The sequence below is a fragment of the Montipora capricornis genome, chromosome 1 (genome assembly GCF_036669925.1).
Source record: "Montipora capricornis isolate CH-2021 chromosome 1, ASM3666992v2, whole genome shotgun sequence".
Classification (NCBI taxonomy): Eukaryota; Metazoa; Cnidaria; class Anthozoa; order Scleractinia; family Acroporidae; genus Montipora; species Montipora capricornis.
Genome location: NC_090883.1, coordinates 33,995,262 through 34,016,637, shown reverse-complemented (window position 1 = coordinate 34,016,637; position 21,376 = coordinate 33,995,262). Strand labels below are relative to the sequence as shown.

At 40.7% G+C, this 21,376-nt stretch overlaps 1 protein-coding gene and 1 long non-coding RNA gene across 6 annotated transcripts in view; one reads left to right on the top strand and one right to left on the bottom strand.

Moving 5' to 3' along the window:
- The window catches only part of LOC138040077 (sperm-associated antigen 16 protein-like), a 34,123-nt gene extending 12,747 nt beyond the window's left edge, over positions 1-21,376 (top strand). For 2 of the 5 annotated variants that reach the window (XM_068885876.1, XM_068885886.1), the window contains 8 exons: positions 886-983; positions 2,138-2,271; positions 4,128-4,205; positions 5,447-5,512; positions 6,343-6,528; positions 12,234-12,360; positions 14,222-14,287; positions 20,877-21,376. In XM_068885876.1, the coding sequence (XP_068741977.1) occupies positions 886-983; positions 2,138-2,271; positions 4,128-4,205; positions 5,447-5,512; positions 6,343-6,528; positions 12,234-12,360; positions 14,222-14,287; positions 20,877-21,179 (1,058 nt within the window). In that variant the 3' untranslated portion in view covers positions 21,180-21,376. Of the gene's footprint in view, positions 1-885; positions 984-2,137; positions 2,272-4,127; positions 4,206-5,446; positions 5,513-6,342; positions 6,529-12,233; positions 12,361-14,221; positions 14,288-15,236; positions 15,620-19,862; positions 19,929-20,876 lie in introns of those variants that run through there. The other 3 variants (XM_068885867.1, XM_068885881.1, XM_068885870.1) reach the window with 2 other exon arrangements.
- Positions 9,973-11,398, bottom strand: LOC138053112 (uncharacterized). Its single transcript, XR_011133212.1, has 2 exons — positions 11,171-11,398; positions 9,973-10,515 (listed from the first exon to the last, which is right to left on the bottom strand). It is a non-coding gene; the product is annotated as an uncharacterized lncRNA (long non-coding RNA).

Here is a 21,376-nt window from a genome sequence, read left to right as displayed (position 1 = left end):
GCCATGTACACATGCAATTGCAATGCAGGGCAAGGGGCGTTGTCAAGTTCCTCCAGGAGTACTTCGTCAATTATGGCTGATGTTGGCTTGAATGGATCTGCTAGAACCTTCTGTTTCACCTGTGCAGCGATTTTGGTCGCCTTGGCGCTTCCAACATTGGGCAGATGGGGACGAACAACTGATCTTCAACTTCCCTAACTGTGGCTCTGCAAGGGTTCTGCATTGGCCGCGCTGTGCACTGCCCATGAGTCACTTTACTTTGTAATTTTTTTCTTAACATTATAAGTATAACCATCGCAAGTTTCTCTTGGTAAAAACGTATCTACTCAATAAGCCTTTCTGAGATATGACCTTTTTATGCTGGCCAGCCACATTTTGCGTAAGAGAATAACTCGGGCCACAACAAACCACCCCTACTCTTTGCGAAATGTGTGTGGATTCTTTAAAACCCCACGGAGTCTTCTTGATAGGAGCTACACTTTATAGCCCTTATCAGAGAATACTTAAAGATGTGAGTACAAAGGCAGCACTTTCTCCTCAATCATTCAAGACCCTGCGTGTTACATACATAACTTTACGCACGTAATAGACCGCTCCCCAGAGGGGCTTTTCAGCACCAATGAAACACAATTAACGAAACGACGGAACAGAACAACAACAGCTGTTAAGAATCCCAATCGGCCGGACGCAAACGAGTTGGCTATTTAGAAGTGCAGCTGAGATGTCGAACCCTGGACTACAAGGAACAAAATTCAAACACTGGTCAGAACGTATCTCAAGGTAAGCGCCCTAACCATGGGGCCACACTGCCTCCTGTTAGTCTGTCAGGCCGTTGCCCGGTCACAGTTCTAGTGTAATTATATTCTCTTCGTTCTTTCTATGAAGGTGCAGAATCTCCGAAAAAAGTGACTCCATACCGCCCTGCGGGGACACAGAAGAATGTGGCTGGGCTTCCACCTCCAACTCAAAGCAAACATCCAAAGGTTTGTGTTGCAATGATACATACAATCAGGCTGTTACTGTACAATCATCTTCAGTAGCAAGGGTCTATTCTCCCTGCACAGTCTCGAGTATAAGGGTGACCGATACAGAACGTTAATTGCTTGACTAAAGAAAAAAAGCTTCCGGTTCATAATGCACGTAACAGTTTGTGAACAAATTCGGATTTCATGATGGATAGATGCATCATGACTTCGATCCTTTGAGCGTTTACTTAAGGCTTACAATTAGTTTTAGTTTTATATGAACCTATGAGATTGGGAATCAATAACTGAATTACTCAAGACAGTTGTGCGCAACACTTTGAAAATGTTGAATCGGCTGTCGTCAAAGTAGATGCATACCGACATATCATGCACGCAGAAATTTTGCGGTTAATCGTCCAACAGAGTGATCGTCACATGATATAGTGCCTAAATGTTTAACGTCGTTGTTTGTTTGAATAGACTAGAAATTCTCACCAGGTGACATTCCAAAGGGATCGCTCTAGTAGTACTATGGACTACTATGGACCGTTTGGTTGAGAGTTTGAGCGCACAAATTACCCCCAACATGACTTCCGATTGAGTTCAACTAGCTTTCCTGGGCACCCGGGTCTCGACCCATTGACCGCCATAACTCCTGTACATATTTTTCACCTCATAGAAAGTGCGGCGTACGGGGTTTTATTCACGAGTTGTTTGTCAAAAACCCCGAACGAGCTAGGTACGAGTGGGTGAGGGTTTTTGACACAAACAACGAGTGAATACAACCCCGTACAAAGCACTTTCTATGTCGTGAGCTGTTTATTACACATAAGACGAGAATTTTCATTGAAATAGTTTTCTGAACGCAAATTAGAAACAAAAACTCACTGACAATAGAACCAAATGTAAAGTTAAAAAGTTCAATAACAAAGTACGATTTCCACGAGATCCACGAGTGATTGGCTTGGAAGGCCTTTACGCTATCGTTGATTAGTTATACTTCCACACGTGAAAGAGCCGCACGCCATTCTGATTGGCTGTATAGGCTTTTTTCACATGTGAAAATAAAGCGTATAGATTTATCCAAATGAGCTTTATGGAATAAAATTCTCATGTTATGTGTAATAAAATGTCTTGCTCTCTATTTTCACTTCATGTCTGTGTATTTGCAGGATTCTGAGTTTCCTGTCGATAATCGAGTGAATCCCCAACTCTCTCATCACAAAGGTCCTTCGGCGCACTTAACCCGATCGGGTGGCTTCCGGTTAACTCACACTGTTACTGCGCATGCGTTACCAGTTAGTGGGTAAGAATGACACTAAACAAGAGAAAACAAAGATGACCTTAGTGAAGAACTCATCCTTGCACTTTATCTGGACAATGAAGCAATGTTCTCTTATAGCCGGCTACCTAAAAATTTCACGTGCTTCAACGGGATTCGAACCCATGATCTCTGCGATGCGGGTGCAATGCAGGTGCAATGCTGATGCAGTGCTAGTGCAATGCTGGTGCAATGCTGGTGCAATGCTCTACCAACTGAGCTATGAAGCCACTCAGTTGGAAACAGGGGCCCGTTTCTCGAAAGTCCCGAAAACTTCTCGGGTCCGAAAAGCCATTTGTGAAACTGAGTTAACTGAATAGAGTGTAATGTGAAGTGCTAGATTTCTATCCCATATGAACCATGTGAGCGTTAGCCCTACTGATGGAAATGGGCCCACACAAGGACAAAGAAAAACTCTGACCAGGGTGGGAAATGAACCGCCAACCGCGTGTTTTGGAAAGCCGATCTTTTATCATGTTTTCAAGGTAACAAAAAGAATCATGACTGTGAAGTTTGACGACTTAAATCCTTTCCGTTCTTGAGATACAAAGAGAATTGTGACACCCGAAGATGGCCCGTAAAGTTTCGGGACTTTCGAGAAACGGGTCCCGGGTCAGTTGGTCGTGGGTTCGAGTCCCGTTGAACGCTGACTGGATTTCTCAGGTGTCTGTGAGATACAATTGCTTAAATTGTCCAGATAAGTGCAAGAGCTGTTGAGGGGTTTTGCTTCAAAACTACTCAAAACACTACCAAATGGCAGTTTGCACAAGATGTTGCGTTTTGAGGCTTAAACGAACGTTTTGGACGTGGCGTTTCCAATCCGGCAGTGCGATTTTGACCGAATGAGGATCTTTTGGGGGTTTTTTTGCTCCAAAAGTTCTCAAAACACTGCCAAATGGCATGTTTTTTACAAAAAGTTGCGTTTTTAGGCTGAAACGAAAGTCTTGTTCATTTTGACCAGATGAGCAACTTTAAGACGTGACAAGCTATTAGAGCGCGATTACATGTCATGGCATCGTGTTCTATCGCTTCTGCCTGAATTCTTCTAAGCGGGCGTGCCTTCCCTTTTGCTGTCATTTCCGAAGAAAATACTTTCGTTTCTATTTAATTTAAAAATAACTTCTGAGCTGGAGGGCTTTAACCAGAAACCTAACCAAAAAGTAATACATGAAATTCTTAAGACCGGAACACACTAGGCGATAAGTCGCTGCGACAGGTCGCGAGGACAAGTCGCCGCAACAATTCGCCTCGTGTGACTCGGTTAATTTTGTGAAAACCATTGTTGCTGCGGCAGAATTTTGTCGCTGCGATCATTTTGCACGAATTCAAATCAATTTGAATTTGTGCGACTGATCACAGCGATAAAATTAACGCAAGCAGCGTTGTCGAACCGTGTGTACACTTCCAGCGGCAACAAATCGGTGCGACAAAATATAAATGAACCGATGAGAGAGCGACATATGGTCCGCCATATTGAATTAGAAAACTAGTTCACATTCCTCCTCATACGAGATCACTGCGTGTGCATCGAATAGGCGTCGTGTCGCAACGACTCGTTTTGCAAGTAGTACGCACGGAGCGACCTGTCGCTGCGACTTGTCGCCTAGTGTGTCTCGGTCTTTAAGGTTGAGGGGGTACCTTGTGACACATCGTTAAGTGTAAGCAAAGTACCATGAATCTCATGCCACAGTATTGGACATAGATCTCCGCTTATTTTCTCTATTGACCTGGTCTATGCATCCTTTTTTCGAATGGTTTTTATCAGAGACAGTCCAAAACCGCTTTAAAGAGCGTGCTTGTGTAATTGGACTTGCGGAAATTATTTCTCTGCTTTCCAATAGACTGGCTCTGCATCCAAGGAAACAGGTCTTGGCTACTGTCAGTGACGATTGGAGCTGGAAGATGTGGGCAATACCCAGGTAGGGTGGATCAGTTTCAAACATCCTTTTGGTTTAGTTCCAACTTAATAAGACGGACGAAACGTAAGTTGTCCGTGCGGCTCAGGGATCAACGATTTATTGAAAAGATCGTTAAAGCCACTTTGGATTTGTTTGACTTTTACATCTCAAATTTTAACCGAGTGAAAACAATTGAAGAAAGATTAGAGACTATTTTGTTTTAGTATCACCAAACTAGTGGACTAATGCAAATGCTACTAGAGGACTATTAGTAATAGTCCTCGAGTAGCGAAAAGCGCGACGCTTTCTGTCGTTTTATTCCCAAATAAATATTTCTTCAAATTGCATTTGCTAACTTTATTATTGCCTTTTCTGTCCGACTAGTTGGGTGATACTAAAACAATTAGACCCTTCGCCCTCAAAGGGACACGGGTTTTTTTTTTTTTTTCATGTCGCAGACATGTTTCGACTTTCTTCAGTACAAGTGTAATTTGCACGCTTAATACATCGTTCTTTATGTTTCATTTGGACTCAGACACATTTGCACTAAAGGAAAGGAAAGGAACTTTATTTAAGTGTCTTGTCCTCTAGTGCTGGAGCACTAATTGGGAACACTGTAACTGAAATTAACAAGTTAAAGCTAATCAAATCAAATGTCAGTTTTTGAGGAGAGGGGAAAACCGGAGTACCCGGAGAAAAACCTCTCAGTGCAGAGTAGAGAGCAAACAAACTCAACCCACATATGACACTGGATCTGGGAATCGAACCTGGGCCACAATGGTGGGAGGTGAGTGCTCTCACCACTGCGCCAACCCTGCACCCCAAGAAATCAAACGTACGTTTCTGTCGAGACACGGGCGTTTTCCATTTACCAAGAAATTCCGGAAATTCCGGTTGGGATGTAAATGGAACACTCGTTTTTGGTTCGTTGCACTGGAAAATTTCCGGAATAAACGGAACTTCTGAAAAGGTAGTCCTGTTTTCCCGTTGGAAACTTTCCGATGGAAATGTGTGTTCCATTTACAACTTTTGAAAGGTCTTACCACTTCCAAGCAATTCACGGCTACATTTTTAAATTTTGGCGCGTAAAATCGCAATCACTGGGCGGCGAACGGACCTGAGTTAAATGGAACACGTTTTTCACCCGATGGCAATTTCCACCGAAATTTCCGGAAATTTTTTGTAAATGGAAAACGCCCACGCTCGCAACATTGAACATCGCTGTTTTATATTTATTAAATTTTCTTTCTTTTGTTCTTTAGTGGTGATATCATAATGACTGGGGAAGGCCACAAGGATTGGTTATCTGACGGTGATTTTCATCCAGGGTACGCGATGAAATTTTCGTAACACTTTAGTGGTTGGTTAATGCACAGTTAATGGAGAGACCGCGTGGTCTTGAAACTGAAAACTTCAAGAAGCGAGTCCAAGAGTGCCGTCGTAATCACCCTGCCAACAGAGCCTTTCTGAACTCGACGAGAAAGAAAGGACTCTGCAGAAATCGTGTAAAGTCTTTATTGAGCATGCGCAAGCTGTTGCTTGGAGACAGTTTCAAACCGAAAATATATTTTATAATCTTACAGCAGAGAACATTGGTAACATTACAATACAGTATTGCATGATATATGCACACACATCTAAAAGAAAACCAACACAGGACATGATGCATATATTTCTTAAAGCAGAGAGAGAGAGAGAAGCCGCATTCCTGATCACAACACCTTTCTGGAGAAAGGGATCGGGGTTAAGAAGAGATAAAAACATCAGCCTATTCAAAAAATTTTAAATGTTTCGGCAGGTTCTCACGTCCTCTTCAAAACCTCAAACTTGGCCAATTCACGTCGTTGTTCAGGACGTGGACAGCAAAGAAATGTACCAAAATGCAAAACGCACGTGCAGGGTGTGCAGAGCTTTTGTTTTTGCTCATTAAACCTATCGTTTTGTGGCATTCGCGTAGCCGTCGTCGTTGTCGTCCTTGCGTAAGCTCCCCATTACCATGGCGACGGCAAAAAGAAGACCGAGAGAGGAAGCGTTGCTGGCATGTTGAACTTTGGAATACTCATGTCTATGAAATGCGCATTAAAGAAATTAAATTTTTCTGCCCGACAAAGAACATATATAGCCCGACCCTCTCTGACTAAGTCGCTACTTTTTCCAGGGGTGCCCGTCTGGCCACATCATCTGGAGATGCGACGGTCAAAATCTGGGATTTTGCCAAAGCGGAATGCGTGCTTACCTTCACTGACCACACCCATGCGGTGTGGGGGTGTTCGTGGCATTCCTGCGGGGACTTTCTGGCTTCTTGCTCCATGGACAACACATGTAAGGTCTGGGATGTGAACAGGTAAGCTTGAAAAACTGATTTCTTCCGAAGGCTTGAGGACTGCATTTACAGGCACTGTAAGAATTCAAGTCACTGAGTGACGAAGCCATATCTGAGAAGTAGTAGAGCGGTTTTCAATTGAGTGTTGAAAGTAATTAGCGAATTGCTTTGGTTTTGCATTACTTCACTCAGTGATTGGTTCAAAGTTCTCATGCCCCTTTTTCAACCAATCAAAAGTGAAACCAAAACCAATCGTGGCCCGCGCGTGCACGTTTTCCCGCGCTTTGTGTCGCCTACGTGTAATTACTTCGAGTTTTGATTGGTTTACTGGTTTGTCTCCGTCCATTTTGATTGGGCAAAGTAATTACTTTGGTTTTGGTTTTAGGACACTCGATTGAAAATCACTCTAATTCTGATAAATAAGTGCATACCCTGGTATGAAGTACAACTTTGAACTAATGATTGGGAGCTTTAATAACGATGACATTCAAAGAGAGAGAAACGACAAAACGCTTATGGTGTAATAGTTGCAAAAATTGTTTTGCACGGTTTACGGCTTAGTACGTTTTTTTTTTTTGCTGTTACGCGAAGGACGTGAGCACCCTGAAATAAATATGGAGCTTTAGCACGTGACGTATTTTAGACCACATTTCACATGTGGTTGCGTGAACACAACACCGCGGTAAAACGCACTGCGCATGAGTACAAATTTAAGCTTCCGGTCCATACGCATTTCCGGTTACGTATTTAAATCCAATGTAAACGAGATAAAATTCCGTACTGCGAAGTTTGAAAACAAAAAGTAAGAGTTAGCATAAGAAAGTGGGAGAAAGGTTTGTCTCGTTGAAAAGTTTATTTTTCATTTAAGTTTCAAGCGCTTGCACCAAGGGGTTTGGTGTTTGCACCAGCAACGAAATATGAGAGAATTTCGGGCGCGTTCGCGCTCGACAAGAGCAATTTTTTTTCGTAGTTCTCCTTGTTGCGTTGGTTTGGTTGTGCGGCTCACCCGCAAAAAAGTGTGGGAAAGCCAACAAAAGCAGTAGTAAATGTGCCGGCAAAAATATTTTTTGTCAGAAGAGTTAGCCAGAGCTGCCGAACTCCAAAGTGGGTTCAATCAACAGTTTGCCGTCTCCATTGGGACGAAATACGGAGGAGCAACAACAGGTGCTCGGTTCTTTCTTCAAAAGGTACTTATAAAATTATCTCGTACTATTTTGGAGTGTCATTTGCATTTAATGTACCTCACATTTTTATTTTACTCTTCTTGAATACAGTACAGTGCGGACAATTACTTCACTAAAATTCATTGTTGGGGTGCAGGTAGCAAAATGCTACCACAGGTGGTTCAGTCTAAAATTGGTATATTTTGGAGAGAAAAAAGGAAGTCACGGAAGCTGGAAAATATTATTTTGAAAAATTAATTGCCAAACGAATTTAAGGAAAAATAATAACTTTATAGACTGCAAAACAAGCACTTTATGCCACTTGACAAACTAATTTTTTTTTAAGACCAAACCCATAAAATTGTACCAATAAGTTTGTCAAAAATTTTGTCAAAAATTAATGCCATTTTCACAAGTGGCTATTGAAATTCAGTAGTACTCCAATGTTGTCTCCACATTGAGGATTCAGGTAGAGGGGTGTCCAGGAATCCTATGACACCGACGTTTTGAAAAATTTAACTTAAAATGAACCTACTCCATTTTTCATTTAGTGGGGGGAGATGCTTTTTGGACATCCAATTTTCAGTCTCTGGATACAAAGAAACTCATCACTAATATGTCTGTTTTTTATCATTTTTTTTAGATCTTGCAATTTACTCGCTCACCAATTTTAAGACTACACAAGAACTTGAAAGCAGCAACACAGCAGTGGTGAAGGTCTCCAAAAAGTTCACAACCATTTCCAATTGCTGTTCCAAAGACTTAAATTTCTACTAGCAGGGAGGATTTTACTGTAAAAAAAATTACTACAGCTAGTAACACACTTTCATCACATTGTAGTGGGTTAATGTGACAACAACAAGGACAATCAACCAAGAATAATTATTTATTTTATCTTCCAGCAATAAAAAGGAATTATTATTTTTAATTGCTGGAAGATAAAAAAAACAGCAGGAGGATATCAAATAATGTATCTTGAGAGATAAGAAAACTTGTTGAAGCGGATTCAGTGCCATCCTACAAAACTTTTCAGAAATTTCAACTTGGCCTAATAAATACTTCCAGTACAATAAATTATTGAACCTCTCTTTGTGGACTCGGGTAGCATCTCAGCTGCTTCAATAAATTTTTAATCTGCCCTTCCATCAGATTTAACTTTTAAAAAAACTCATAACTTCATATTTCTGTAGTAATAATTCTTCAAGCATGTTGAACAAGAGCATACTAACCTACATTTGAAAGGGGCATAATCCCACAATGCATTTTTCTGGATATGACTTTACAGAAATAATTCCTGTTACCTTTCCATATGGACAAAATACTTTGACTAATAATAATATTTTAGATATAACAAGTGTGCTGAATTTTTAGCGATTGCTTTTAATAATACTAATCTTTCCTACCATTCCCAAGGATGAATAAATTAAGTTGAATACAGTAAGTGGTCACTGGTGAAGTAAACAAACTGCCCCAAGGGGACTCCCTTACAAAAATGACAGGAGTTTTTGTTGTACCTTTTTGGGGCAAAATTTGTGGATTTGTAGTGCTTGCAATGCTATGATCAATATCTGGAACTGTACATAGCAGAATTTGGTACGCCGGCAAATAACTTTTACTTCTGAATTATAAAATGCCAGTCATTTGTCACTTTAGAACTGGTTCCTTTGTAGGGGTTAAGATTTCGTTCGGCTATGTCCACTAAACAAGACTCTGTTACCTTCAAGGGTTGTTTTAAAAAAATTTCCAAGTACCCTGTCATTTTCATAGGGAAGACCCCTCCTGAGCAAATTGCATCCTTATGTTTGGGTTCCCATTGATTTAATGATAAAAGCAACATTGTTCTAAAATAATATTTATAATAAATACCATTATAGTCTTTTTAACCTAACCTTTTTGCACAGTTTACTCCTTGAGCCACCAGCTTCAACTTTGATACTTTTGAGCAGTTATAGTAATGGTGGAGGTTATTTGGTTCAACTAAAGAATAAGAAAATCAAAGTAATAATAGCACTAATGAGCTGTACAGCTGAGGTCTGTCAAATTTCCATCTGAGTAACCTGACAGCTCTTACAGTACTTCTCAATGTAAAGAAAAGGAATCTTGTGGACTTGAACAGTCCCAAACAGAAATGCTGTGTATTCCAAATATGGTCACATGAACTCTTCAAGGTTTGCCTGCTTCCAGAACTTCAAATCCATGAATAGTTTGAATATTTTTCCTGGGCTCCTTTAAATTGTGTACACTTTTTAATGGTTTGCCTTTAAACGTAACATTCACAATCTAATGCAAATACAACTGAGGCTGACAAGACAACAATATCCTTTATTTAAACACAACCAATATTAAAGAAATAATACATGCTTGTGGGGTTGTGTGCTAACTATAATCAAGATGCACTACAGGAAATAAAAACTTAAAACTAACTATGTAAGAGACATAGGATATGAAGTAGAAATTAATTACTATCCAAAGATCATATTGTAAATATTATAACAGGTTGATTGACAAGTCCTTTGCTCAAAATGGTAGAGCATAAAATTATTTGAAGTCCAGCAGGACCCAAGACGAGAAGTTATGATAAAAGCTGTAAACTTTTTTCTAGAATATTTTACTGCTATCAAACCCAATGAGACCTTATGCATGGGATTGTCCCTGTTTCTAGCTGCAGCTCCAAATCACGTAATATATTAATAAATTTTGTCATCTAAAAAAAGAACAACATGTGGGGTGTAACCAAAAACGTCCATGGTAATAATGTAATTCTTCATTTCAGGAACAACTACCACTGTCAACCATCACATGACTCAAAACAGATTAACTTGATCCGACAACACATGACAGTCCCCTAAAACCAAATTACATCATTAATGCTTCCACAAAACAATAGTCTAATAAAAAAATGATTTGTTACACGCAGAGTCACGAATCTGAATCTATAGATATCTATATATAGCTCTAGTAATGTACCCACACTTCAGTTCTTCCAAACATTATTTTAACGAAAACATGGATTGTGGCAGGGTCAAAAACGTGCCTTAAACACAAATTAAGTGCAAATCCATAACTTGGTAACTATTTTAACGGACAAAATAATGAAATTGACGTCGACATGGATCGGTGAGTTGTGACCCCGGGGTTGTGACTGCTAAGAAGTATAATAACTTAAAGATATATTAACAAGAAAAGAGAATATAATAACCTTAAAAGCAGCTATTTAAAATATTTGATGTTAGGGTTACGTTCCCAATGACACAGTCACACTCAAAATCAAATTCACATCTGATCGAATCATTGATCATTCACGTTATGTAGAGGTGCCGATCGTAAGGAGTAACTCAGAAAAAAATAACCTTCACGTTGCACAATATTGCCATTTCCCTGCCACAAGCCAATTCACACATGAACGGAAACCTTGGGAATCCTTCTTTCTGTACATTACAGTAACTTTTTGTACCCGATGGCAACTAACTTTCTACATTAAAAATTGCGTAAAAACTTACCTGTTTCGCAGCTCTTTTCCCACGAAATAAAATTTTCCAGGAGCAAGTTTTCCGAGGATACTAGTTGGATTGGACTTGCAAACGTTTTACACAACATATACGTTCTCAAAGAATACATTCCATTTGAAACTGGCGTTCAAACTAGCCTTGATCACTCTAAAAAGAACGTAAACCAACAAGGTACCGATTCTCAAACGGCAGCCATATTGCGCGACTGATCATGCGGAGACAGAATCAAACCGGAAATGCGGCAGATCACGCATGCGCAAACGTTTTGCCGCGGTGTTCGTGAACACAGGGTAAAAGGGAAAACAGCTCACTTCCGGTTGCCGTCCGCGTCTCAGAAACGCGCGTGCTTAAGCTCCCCAATATTCAGTTTTCTCCCTGAATTTACCCACCATTCATAACGGTTAAATCCGTATATTGTATCTATACAATTACCCTGGTAGAAGTTCTTCATCTCCTGGCTTTCGCTTTTGTTTTGTCTTTCCTCGGCAGTTTTTACCATACGTATGTCAGGCTAGCCACGTTTGGCCAAACGACCAACGTACCCCCCCCCCCCCTCCCTCTCCCTCGCTACTGGCACATGTTCATTGCCTTGAAATGGCATCTCAGATACCCACATTCTGTTCTCGTTCGACCTTGCAGCTTAGTGGGTAGGGCAACGGGGATCTAATCCAGAGGTCGTGGGTTAATTTCCTTTCCCCTCCCCTCCCCTTGTCCGAGTTTTTTTACTGTCCTTGTGTGGGCCCATTTCCATTACTAAGGCTACAAACGCCTCTGTTTATTGAATTACACTGGAATTCAGAAGATAGCCCACGAAAAGTATCAAAATTCCTTTGACGCTGAGATAGCTGTGTTTTGATTGGTTTTTACAACAGTGCGCGTGCTGAATTTCCCAAGGGAGGCGTTCTATAAATAAATCTACTCGGGAAAGGTTTGACTCCTATGCCAAGTATGGGAGATAGAGGCTCATCTTCATGATCTCCTGTTGCAACCGTATCTTCCTTATCCCCTCGAAAAATAGAGGTACTCGGAGTAATAAATTCCGTTTGGTTTACAGTGAGCGCTGCCGACATACGTTAAGAGGCCACGCGGATTCTGTGAACAGCATTATATTTTTACCGTACTCAAACACTTTGTTAACCTGCTCAGCGGACAAGACACTTTCACTGTGGGACGCAAGGACTGTAAGTACATCGACATCTACATGTTCTAGCACTCGCAAAGTCCCTTTTTGACTTACGGCTGTTTCTGCTCCGGTTGCCTCATACACCATAAACCTTTTCAGAGACATCACTCCAAGCTGGCCACTTCTGTGGGAGGAACAGGACAGCCACAACACCGGGGACTCCATCCCCTACTCTTCTCGAATAGTGTGTGGATGCTTTAAAGGGACCCTCCATTTCAACTAAAAAATAAGCTTAAATCACGGGAAATAACCTTTACAGTCAAATCAGTCTAAAAGTTTTTAAAAGGAAGCGTTTGTATCCGAAATAAGTTTTAAAGTTCGTGTATTGTTGTTTTCAATTTTCGCGGGCGCCGCCATCTTGAATAATTGTGACGTGTTACGGTTGCCCCACTGTTATTAGACAAAATTTTTGTGTCAGAACAATAGGGCAACCGTTACACGTCACAATTATTCAAGATGGCTGCGCCCGCGAAATTTAAAAGTGAAAATAAGTGATTTTAAAATTCACTATTCTTGTCATAAACACTGTTTTAAAAACAAATTTGAAACAAATTTGCGCGTAAAGATAATTTCTTTCCGTTTTAACTTATTCTGTAGTAAGAGTGGATGTTCCCTGTAACGTCCTACTGGAAACTTACGAACATGGAGGATATTTGCAGATGAAATTATAAAGGAAGCGCTTTCTCCTCAGTTATTTTAAGATCCCGAGTATAGACCTAATCGGCTAACTCAATGTTGTACCCAATTCAAACCCTTTGGGAATAAAACGTTTTGTTCGAGGTATTTCCATATCATTTAAATATGAATGCTACATTATCATGCAAATACAATACACAAAGAATCTTAGTCCCGGGAGATTTGAATTGGGTACAACATTGAGTTAGCCGATTAGGTCCGGCGACCTCCCGCGTGACAGCCCGGTGCTCAACCAACTAATAATAATCATTAATAAAGAGATAACACATCGAACTGTAGGCTAGCCTCTTGACGTAGAAACATGAAAGGTATCTGATTCCAACATGCTTCTCTAATTGGAGAAGCTGCTCGATTGCTGTAGATAACTGGCAAGAAACGAACTAAAATCATAAGAGTTTTTCAACTTTGGCAAAACGGAAATTTCAGCCGGTGCTCAAAACGCAATTCGAAATCACTCGGCTGTCTTCCTTTTTGGGCGTGTTGGACTGCTGAGAGAGTTGGAGAGACCTGGGGCTGGCAGTTCCATCGACAACAGAGCTTATTCACTCACGTGATCATTCGCTATGTTTCTATATCGAAACAACAGTTTGGTTAGTGAATAGTTTGGCCGCCATGACACCTTAAGCAGACGCTCTATAAGAAAACATAGTAATCATAATCACCAATACTAAATATTCTCGCATGTCGCAGACAAAACATGGTAGTCATTGAAAAACAACGGTGGAAATATCGCTTAATCTCTTCCCATTGTATAACCTTCAGAAACTGTTTTGCACACGACCGTCGAAAAATGATTTAATTTCATAACACCCAAAATGCCCAAAATGGACAAAGAAACATTGCAATAACCACTTTAACATAAACGAAATACAGCAAAAGGAAAGAGAAGCATGGATGGACACAAATGGACAAGATTGAAACGGATTGCATTTGGGTAATCTTGAAAAAAGTCGGCCCGACGTTTTTCAAGTTTATGGCAAATCGCCTGGATAAAGGTCGTTTTTGCTCAGAATCCGGCATCTGGTTTGTGATATAACGATAATTTTATCAGGAAAGGAATTCCTCATTGCCATTTTCGAGTTTTAAACTCGTGATCAACTCAGTAGAGACCAGAAAATAACGTGAAATAGCCCCTTTAAGTTTTTTTTTTCTTTTTCTTGCAGGGTTTGTGTGCGCAAACGTTCTATGGACACATGCATTCTTGTAACCATATCGCTTTTAACCTTAAGGTTTGTTCATTATTGGTTTTTTTTTTTACGCGTTTGCAGGGCTTCCCAGGGAGTAGGAGGTTCAATTTCGCTTGTCTTCATTTCAAACTGTCCTTTACAACCTCTAATTTCATTGGCCCGGTATTTTTGTGACTATTGTTTTGTGAACCAATCACGAGAGCCGTTCTCAAAGCTACGTCTGGACCCAAAAATGCCAGGTCTCTGTCGTAAAAACAAGGCAGCAGTTTCGCCTTTGTCAGTTCATCTGTGCCATGTCACCGTTTCGTAGAATTGATCTCTCTAGAGGGCCGAAGGAGGCTTAGGAAAGGAGGGAACTCGAATTTCAGTTCCGAGCATTCCCTAGTCATAGTAAAGTCGGAAAACATTTTTGTTAACTATAAAATAATTAGGATAGTGCGCGCACCCTCATTGGTCAATAGCTGTGTTTAGACGAGAGTATGAAAACACGGCTGTGACATCACACGAATTTTGATTGGTTATATGCCGTCTGACGCGCGTTTTGATTGGCTGGTAGGAAATATGAGCGTGTATCAAGAAAATCTGTTTCAATCAAGAATTTTCCTTCATTTGTTTCTTTCATTTGTCGAATTATCTTTGAGAAATATTTTATAAAGCAAAAGAGGACTTTTTCCCGTGTTTCCATAGCCTCATCTAAACACTCGGGGAAGCTGGGAGAATTCTCGACAGTTATGCAAACCCGAGACCCAGTCGAGGGTTTTCATAACTGTCTCAAATTCTCCCAACTCCCCCTCCTGTTTAAATGAGGCTATGGAAACACGGAAAACGTCCTCTATTGCTTAAATGGTCTTCAAATTTAACTTTCGCGTAAGAAAACAATTTAAGGTTAGATGCACTTTTATAATTTTATGAATCTTCCGCAAAGGATAAATCTGCTAAGAGTGTCTCCTTCATCTTGCAATTCACGTTCGTCGTTTTCTCTCAAACTTAGGGTGACACCATCGCCTCCTGTGACTCATACGGAGTGGCGAAGATGTGGGACGTGCGCACTGTAGCTTGCATGACTACCATAGACCTTGGACCTCACCCCGCCAATCGTCTGGACTTTGATCCCAGCGGTACCGTCCTTGGGGTCGCAAGCAATGATGGGACGGTGAAGATGATCGAAGTGGCAACAGGCCAGGCCGCTGAGTTGACTGCACACGAGGATGCTGTTCAAGGTGTCCTGTTTGACAGACTCGGCGAGTTTTTAGTCAGCGGTGGATCGGATGGAACCTTTCGAATATGGTCTTAGCGAATTGAAGAGATGTCATTTCACTAGCTTTGTAGTGTGTGTTGTTTTAAGTTAATAAACACACAAGTTATAATCTTAAATCTCTTCAGAGGCACGTCTTTCGCGCAGTACATTGTATTTGCCTCTGTAACCATACGAGACAGCTACGGTTGTAAAATTTCAGTATAACGAAAAAAGCGTTCGCTGAAGTATAAAATATTGTAGGTTGTCATTTGAATTTGAAGAAAGAGATTATTCCCTTTTTTGTTTCTGCAAGGTGATGAATGTGGGCTCTATTGATTTTCCTTTACACGTCACTTCATTGCCATTTCATATAGCGAAACACTAGTAAACAATTAATCCCCAAAAATGAAATGAGTCGTCGAGAGATTTAAGGCGCTGTTACACTGTGAAATGTTCCGTGCAACTTGTCTCGCAATGTTTTGGCGACATTGTGGCGGGACAAGTTGCACGAAACGTTTCACAGTGTGACATACCTTGCAACGGCCAAAATCTGTGCGAGACAAGTTGCACGTAAAGTAGGACTTAATTCTACTTTCGGCAACGGCTCTTGCAACTTGTCTCGCAACGAGTTTGGCCGTTACAAGGTATGTTACACTGTGAAATGTTTCGTGCAACTTGTCCCGCCACAATGTCGTCAAAACATTGCGGGACAAGTTGCACGAGACATTTCACAGTGTAACAGCGCCTTTAGCGTTGTGTCAACGGCCCAGTGGTTAGGGCGCATGCCTGGAGATCCGGGGATCCCGCAACCTCGTCCCCAGGGCGCTTTTCCCTGGCTTACCCAAAGCCAGGGAAAAGTGCCCTGGGGACGAGGTTGGGATCCCGGTACAAGACCCGTTCTGAGGACTCATTGAATTTGTTCCTGCTAGTCCCTGGTTAAACTTCTCGACTGCACTTGCAAGTAGCCACACTGGTTTACCTCTCTTTTACAGTTGTTGTTCTTTGAAGTCCTGGCGTTTCGTTGGTTAAGTTTCATTGGCCTCTATGGAGAGTATGTATGTATTTACGACAAACGGGGAGAGGAAATTTGTCACAGAAACTTGTGCGAAGAACCCCCGGTGAGAATGGTTTTGGATGTTGACCGAGCCGCGAAGAAATGAGGTGAACAGAACATCACAGAGGATTACAGTTACGGAAAGTCCTAGTTATAGTTACCAATCTGAGCGCGAATCCTCAGGATGAAAGTCACGTGTAGCTACTCCACGACTTCAATTCAATCAGTGTTCGAAATAGCGAAGCAAACGCTGGACACCAATTTCTGAAAACATTTAAGCAAGGGCCGGAGTTTTTGAACGGGGTTCTAGCTTATGCGTAGTACATCCAAAACGTATTTTGGCTGTCCGGTGTTCTTAGGGCATACTTGTAAGTGTGGAAAACTAACTGAATGATGACTTCGTAGACTAAATCCGAAATCTTTGCCTCAGCAAATGCCAGTTTTTCGTTCAATTAAACCTGAGAATGGCATTAAAATGTTCTAACTTCGAAATTGGCTTTCTTATCTTGGATTCAAAATGCTATAACGGGGACAAGACCGATCGAAATGTTGGGGCCTCACAGACCGAGCGTAATTGACAATTATGAATGGCGTAACAAGTATAGAAAAATGTTCTGACTTCGAAAGTTGATTCTCCTTGTTTGGGAGACAGATCAGAATGTGGTCTGAGACAAGGCCTCCATGGGCTTGAACTACTTTGTCTCTTTTCGGATTCAAATCCCACTGTTACCAACTGTATTTTCGGCTTCAACATTTACAGATTATCCACCTTAGTTGGGTTTCTATACCCTATAATGTTACTTTATCTAAATTGGTACTCTTCCCTTCTAGCTAGCTGCCGGCTTTTACAACTGAGTTTAAAACAAGTTCTTTATTTTAGTTAACGCTTGCTTGCGTACTGTCTTTCACCAAGAAACTGAAACGATCTTTGGGTAAGTAAGTAGCCGTTTTCGCCTCTGAGAAGCCAACAGCTACTTAGCAAGTAGGAACTATAAAATCTGTCTTGCTCCCTATTAAATGATAACAAAATTGGCGCTGACTGTTCAAACATTTTCTCTCAAACCTCAATATCGATTCTTGAAGTTGAAAGATATGAAACCACAGGGACCACGCCATGAAAAACGCTTACAATTTCTAGCCTTCTGGGACAGGTACGATAAAATCTCCAGCTTCAACTCCTCAATGACAACTATGTACTTCAGTGCACTTGTAATAAATATAGCCTTTCTTTTGAGTATGCCGTTGTTGAATTGTCTAACACGATGGTTTACTTCACAACATTGAAACAAAAGCAATGTATTTCTCACAAACAACTCGCACCCACGCTGCATAAGTCGATATTCTTCTTGTTGGCGTACGTGTATTTCAATATGCACGTGACAGAGTTGTTTTTCCTTCGCCAAAGCCGCAGATTAATCCAGTCCGCACCACTCATCTTTCCGCCGTAAGCACAGCATCTTAGAAATGTCGTTCAACATTGAATTACCTATCAGCAACTCCCCTACTGAAGTAATAAAGGCGAGAGAAGACGACCACATTGACCCACATTCAATTTGATGGATGTTCCACCAATGTACCACACACAGTGATTTCGAGCATGCAGGACGGGCAGCAAGCAAGAAGAGACAGTCCTTCAGCGAGACCTTACTATTTGAAGTGATACCAAGTTGTAACATTATTTGTTTATATTATGTGCCCAAATTAAATTAATTTTGTTCTACAAAGAATTAATTATCTGTTTCTTGACCACAAGAATTGTTCTCTTTCTTCAAAAAATATCCAGTCAGTTTGAGTCTTGGATTTATCGAGATCTGAACATCAGCTTATTTCCATTAATTTATTGACTTTTCATCCTGAAAACGCCATGCTACATAGCCAAGAACATATAGATTTATTTATTTATAGTTTATTAAAAACTAAGCACGCCAGTTTTGATTGAAATAACATAATACACGAGGAAGCATTTTAAGAAAATATTTGCATTACTAGACCCAACGAATAGCAAGAATATCTTAAATACCCATGATTTTGTATCAAGCACAAAAGCTAAAAAACTTAAAACTTTTAACACAATGAAATATCTCGACCATACGGAAACCATTACTACCGTGGGAATTCCTTTCATTACATACATGAGGAAGGCGGCTTGTGTGTCACGCATCCATAACCCACACTGCGGCTTGTTGAAAATCTGGCTTAAGATGGCTATCGCCCCATGAAATGATATCTTGTCAAGATCAAAGGAAGCTAGAGCATGCCATTCGATTTTATATATCAATTCGCGAAAGCTACTAAATAATTATATATCGAGTCTGTCAAGATTTTACAACTTTTTCATAAAAAACGTAATAGGTGTCTCGAAGTCAACACCCAACAAAAATTGTATCATGTGTATAATAAACCTATTGTTTATGTGAATTGCTATAACACATCGAACTGTAGGCTAGCCTCTTGACGTAGAAACATGAAAGGTATCTGATTCCAACATGCTTCTCTAATTGGAGAAGCTGCTCGATTGCTGTAGATAACTGGCAAGAAACGAACTAAAATCATAAGAGTTTTTCAACTTTGGCAAAACGGAAATTTCAGCCGGTGCTCAAAACGCAATTCGAAATCACTCGGCTGTCTTCCTTTTTGGGCGTGTTGGACTGCTGAGAGAGTTGGAGAGACCTGGGGCTGGCAGTTCCATCGACAACAGAGCTTATTCACTCACGTGATCATTCGCTATGTTTCTATATCGAAACAACAGTTTGGTTAGTGAATAGTTTGGCCGCCATGACACCTTAAGCAGACGCTCTATAAGAAAACATAGTAATCATAATCACCAATACTAAATATTCTCGCATGTCGCAGACAAAACATGGTAGTCATTGAAAAACAACGGTGGAAATATCGCTTAATCTCTTCCCATTGTATAACCTTCAGAAACTGTTTTGCACACGACCGTCGAAAAATGATTTAATTTCATAACACCCAAAATGCCCAAAATGGACAAAGAAACATTGCAATAACCACTTTAACATAAACGAAATACAGCAAAAGGAAAGAGAAGCATGGATGGACACAAATGGACAAGATTGAAACGGATTGCATTTGAGTAATCTTGAAAAATGTCGGCCCGACGTTTTTCAAGTTTATGGCAAATCGCCTGGATAAAGGTCGTTTTTGCTCAGAATCCGGCATCTGGTTTGTGATATAACGATAATTTTATCAGGAAAGGAATTCCTCATTGCCATTTTCGAGTTTTAAACTCGTGATCAACTCAGTAGAGACCAGAAAATAACGTGAAATAGCCCCTTTAAGTTTTTTTTTTCTTTTTCTTGCAGGGTTTGTGTGCGCAAACGTTCTATGGACACATGCATTCTTGTAACCATATCGCTTTTAACCTTAAGGTTTGTTCATTATTGGTTTTTTTTTTTACGCGTTTGCAGGGCTTCCCAGGGAGTAGGAGGTTCAATTTCGCTTGTCTTCATTTCAAACTGTCCTTTACAACCTCTAATTTCATTGGCCCGGTATTTTTGTGACTATTGTTTTGTGAACCAATCACGAGAGCCGTTCTCAAAGCTACGTCTGGACCCAAAATGCCAGGTCTCTGTCGTAAAAACAAGGCAGCAGTTTCGCCTTTGTCAGTTCATCTGTGCCATGTCACCGTTTCGTAGAATTGATCTCTCTAGAGGGCCGAAGGAGGCTTAGGAAAGGAGGGAACTCGAATTTCAGTTCCGAGCATTCCCTAGTCATAGTAAAGTCGGAAAACATTTTTGTTAACTATAAAATAATTAGGATAGTGCGCGCACCCTCATTGGTCAATAGCTGTGTTTAGACGAGAGTATGAAAACACGGCTGTGACATCACACGAATTTTGATTGGTTATATGCCGTCTGACGCGCGTTTTGATTGGCTGGTAGGAAATATGAGCGTGTATCAAGAAAATCTGTTTCAATCAAGAATTTTCCTTCATTTGTTTCTTTCATTTGTCGAATTATCTTTGAGAAATATTTTATAAAGCAAAAGAGGACTTTTTCCCGTGTTTCCATAGCCTCATCTAAACACTCGGGGAAGCTGGGAGAATTCTCGACAGTTATGCAAACCCGAGACCCAGTCGAGGGTTTTCATAACTGTCTCAAATTCTCCCAACTCCCCCTCCTGTTTAAATGAGGCTATGGAAACACGGAAAACGTCCTCTATTGCTTAAATGGTCTTCAAATTTAACTTTCGCGTAAGAAAACAATTTAAGGTTAGATGCACTTTTATAATTTTATGAATCTTCCGCAAAGGATAAATCTGCTAAGAGTGTCTCCTTCATCTTGCAATTCACGTTCGTCGTTTTCTCTCAAACTTAGGGTGACACTATCGCCTCCTGTGACGCATACGGAGTGGCGAAGATGTGGGACGTGCGCACTGTAGCTTGCATGACTACCATAGACCTTGGACCTCACCCCGCCAATCGTCTGGACTTTGATCCCAGTGGTACCGTCCTTGGGGTCGCAAGCAATGATGGGACGGTAAAGATGATCGAAGTGGCAACAGGCCAGGCCGCTGAGCTGACTGCACACGAGGATGCTGTTCAAGGTGTCCTGTTTGACAGACTTGGCGAGTTTTTAGTCAGTGGTGGATCGGATGGAACCTTTCGAATATGGTCTTAGCGAATTGAAGAAATGTCATTTCACGTAGCTTTGTAGTGTGTGTTGTTTTAAGTTAATAAACACACAAGTTATAATCTTAAATCTCTTCAGAGGCACGTCTTTCTCGCAGTACATTGTATTTGTCTCTGTAACCATACGAGACAGCTCCGTTTGTAAAATTTCAGTATAACAAAAAAAGCGTTCGCTGAAGTATAAAA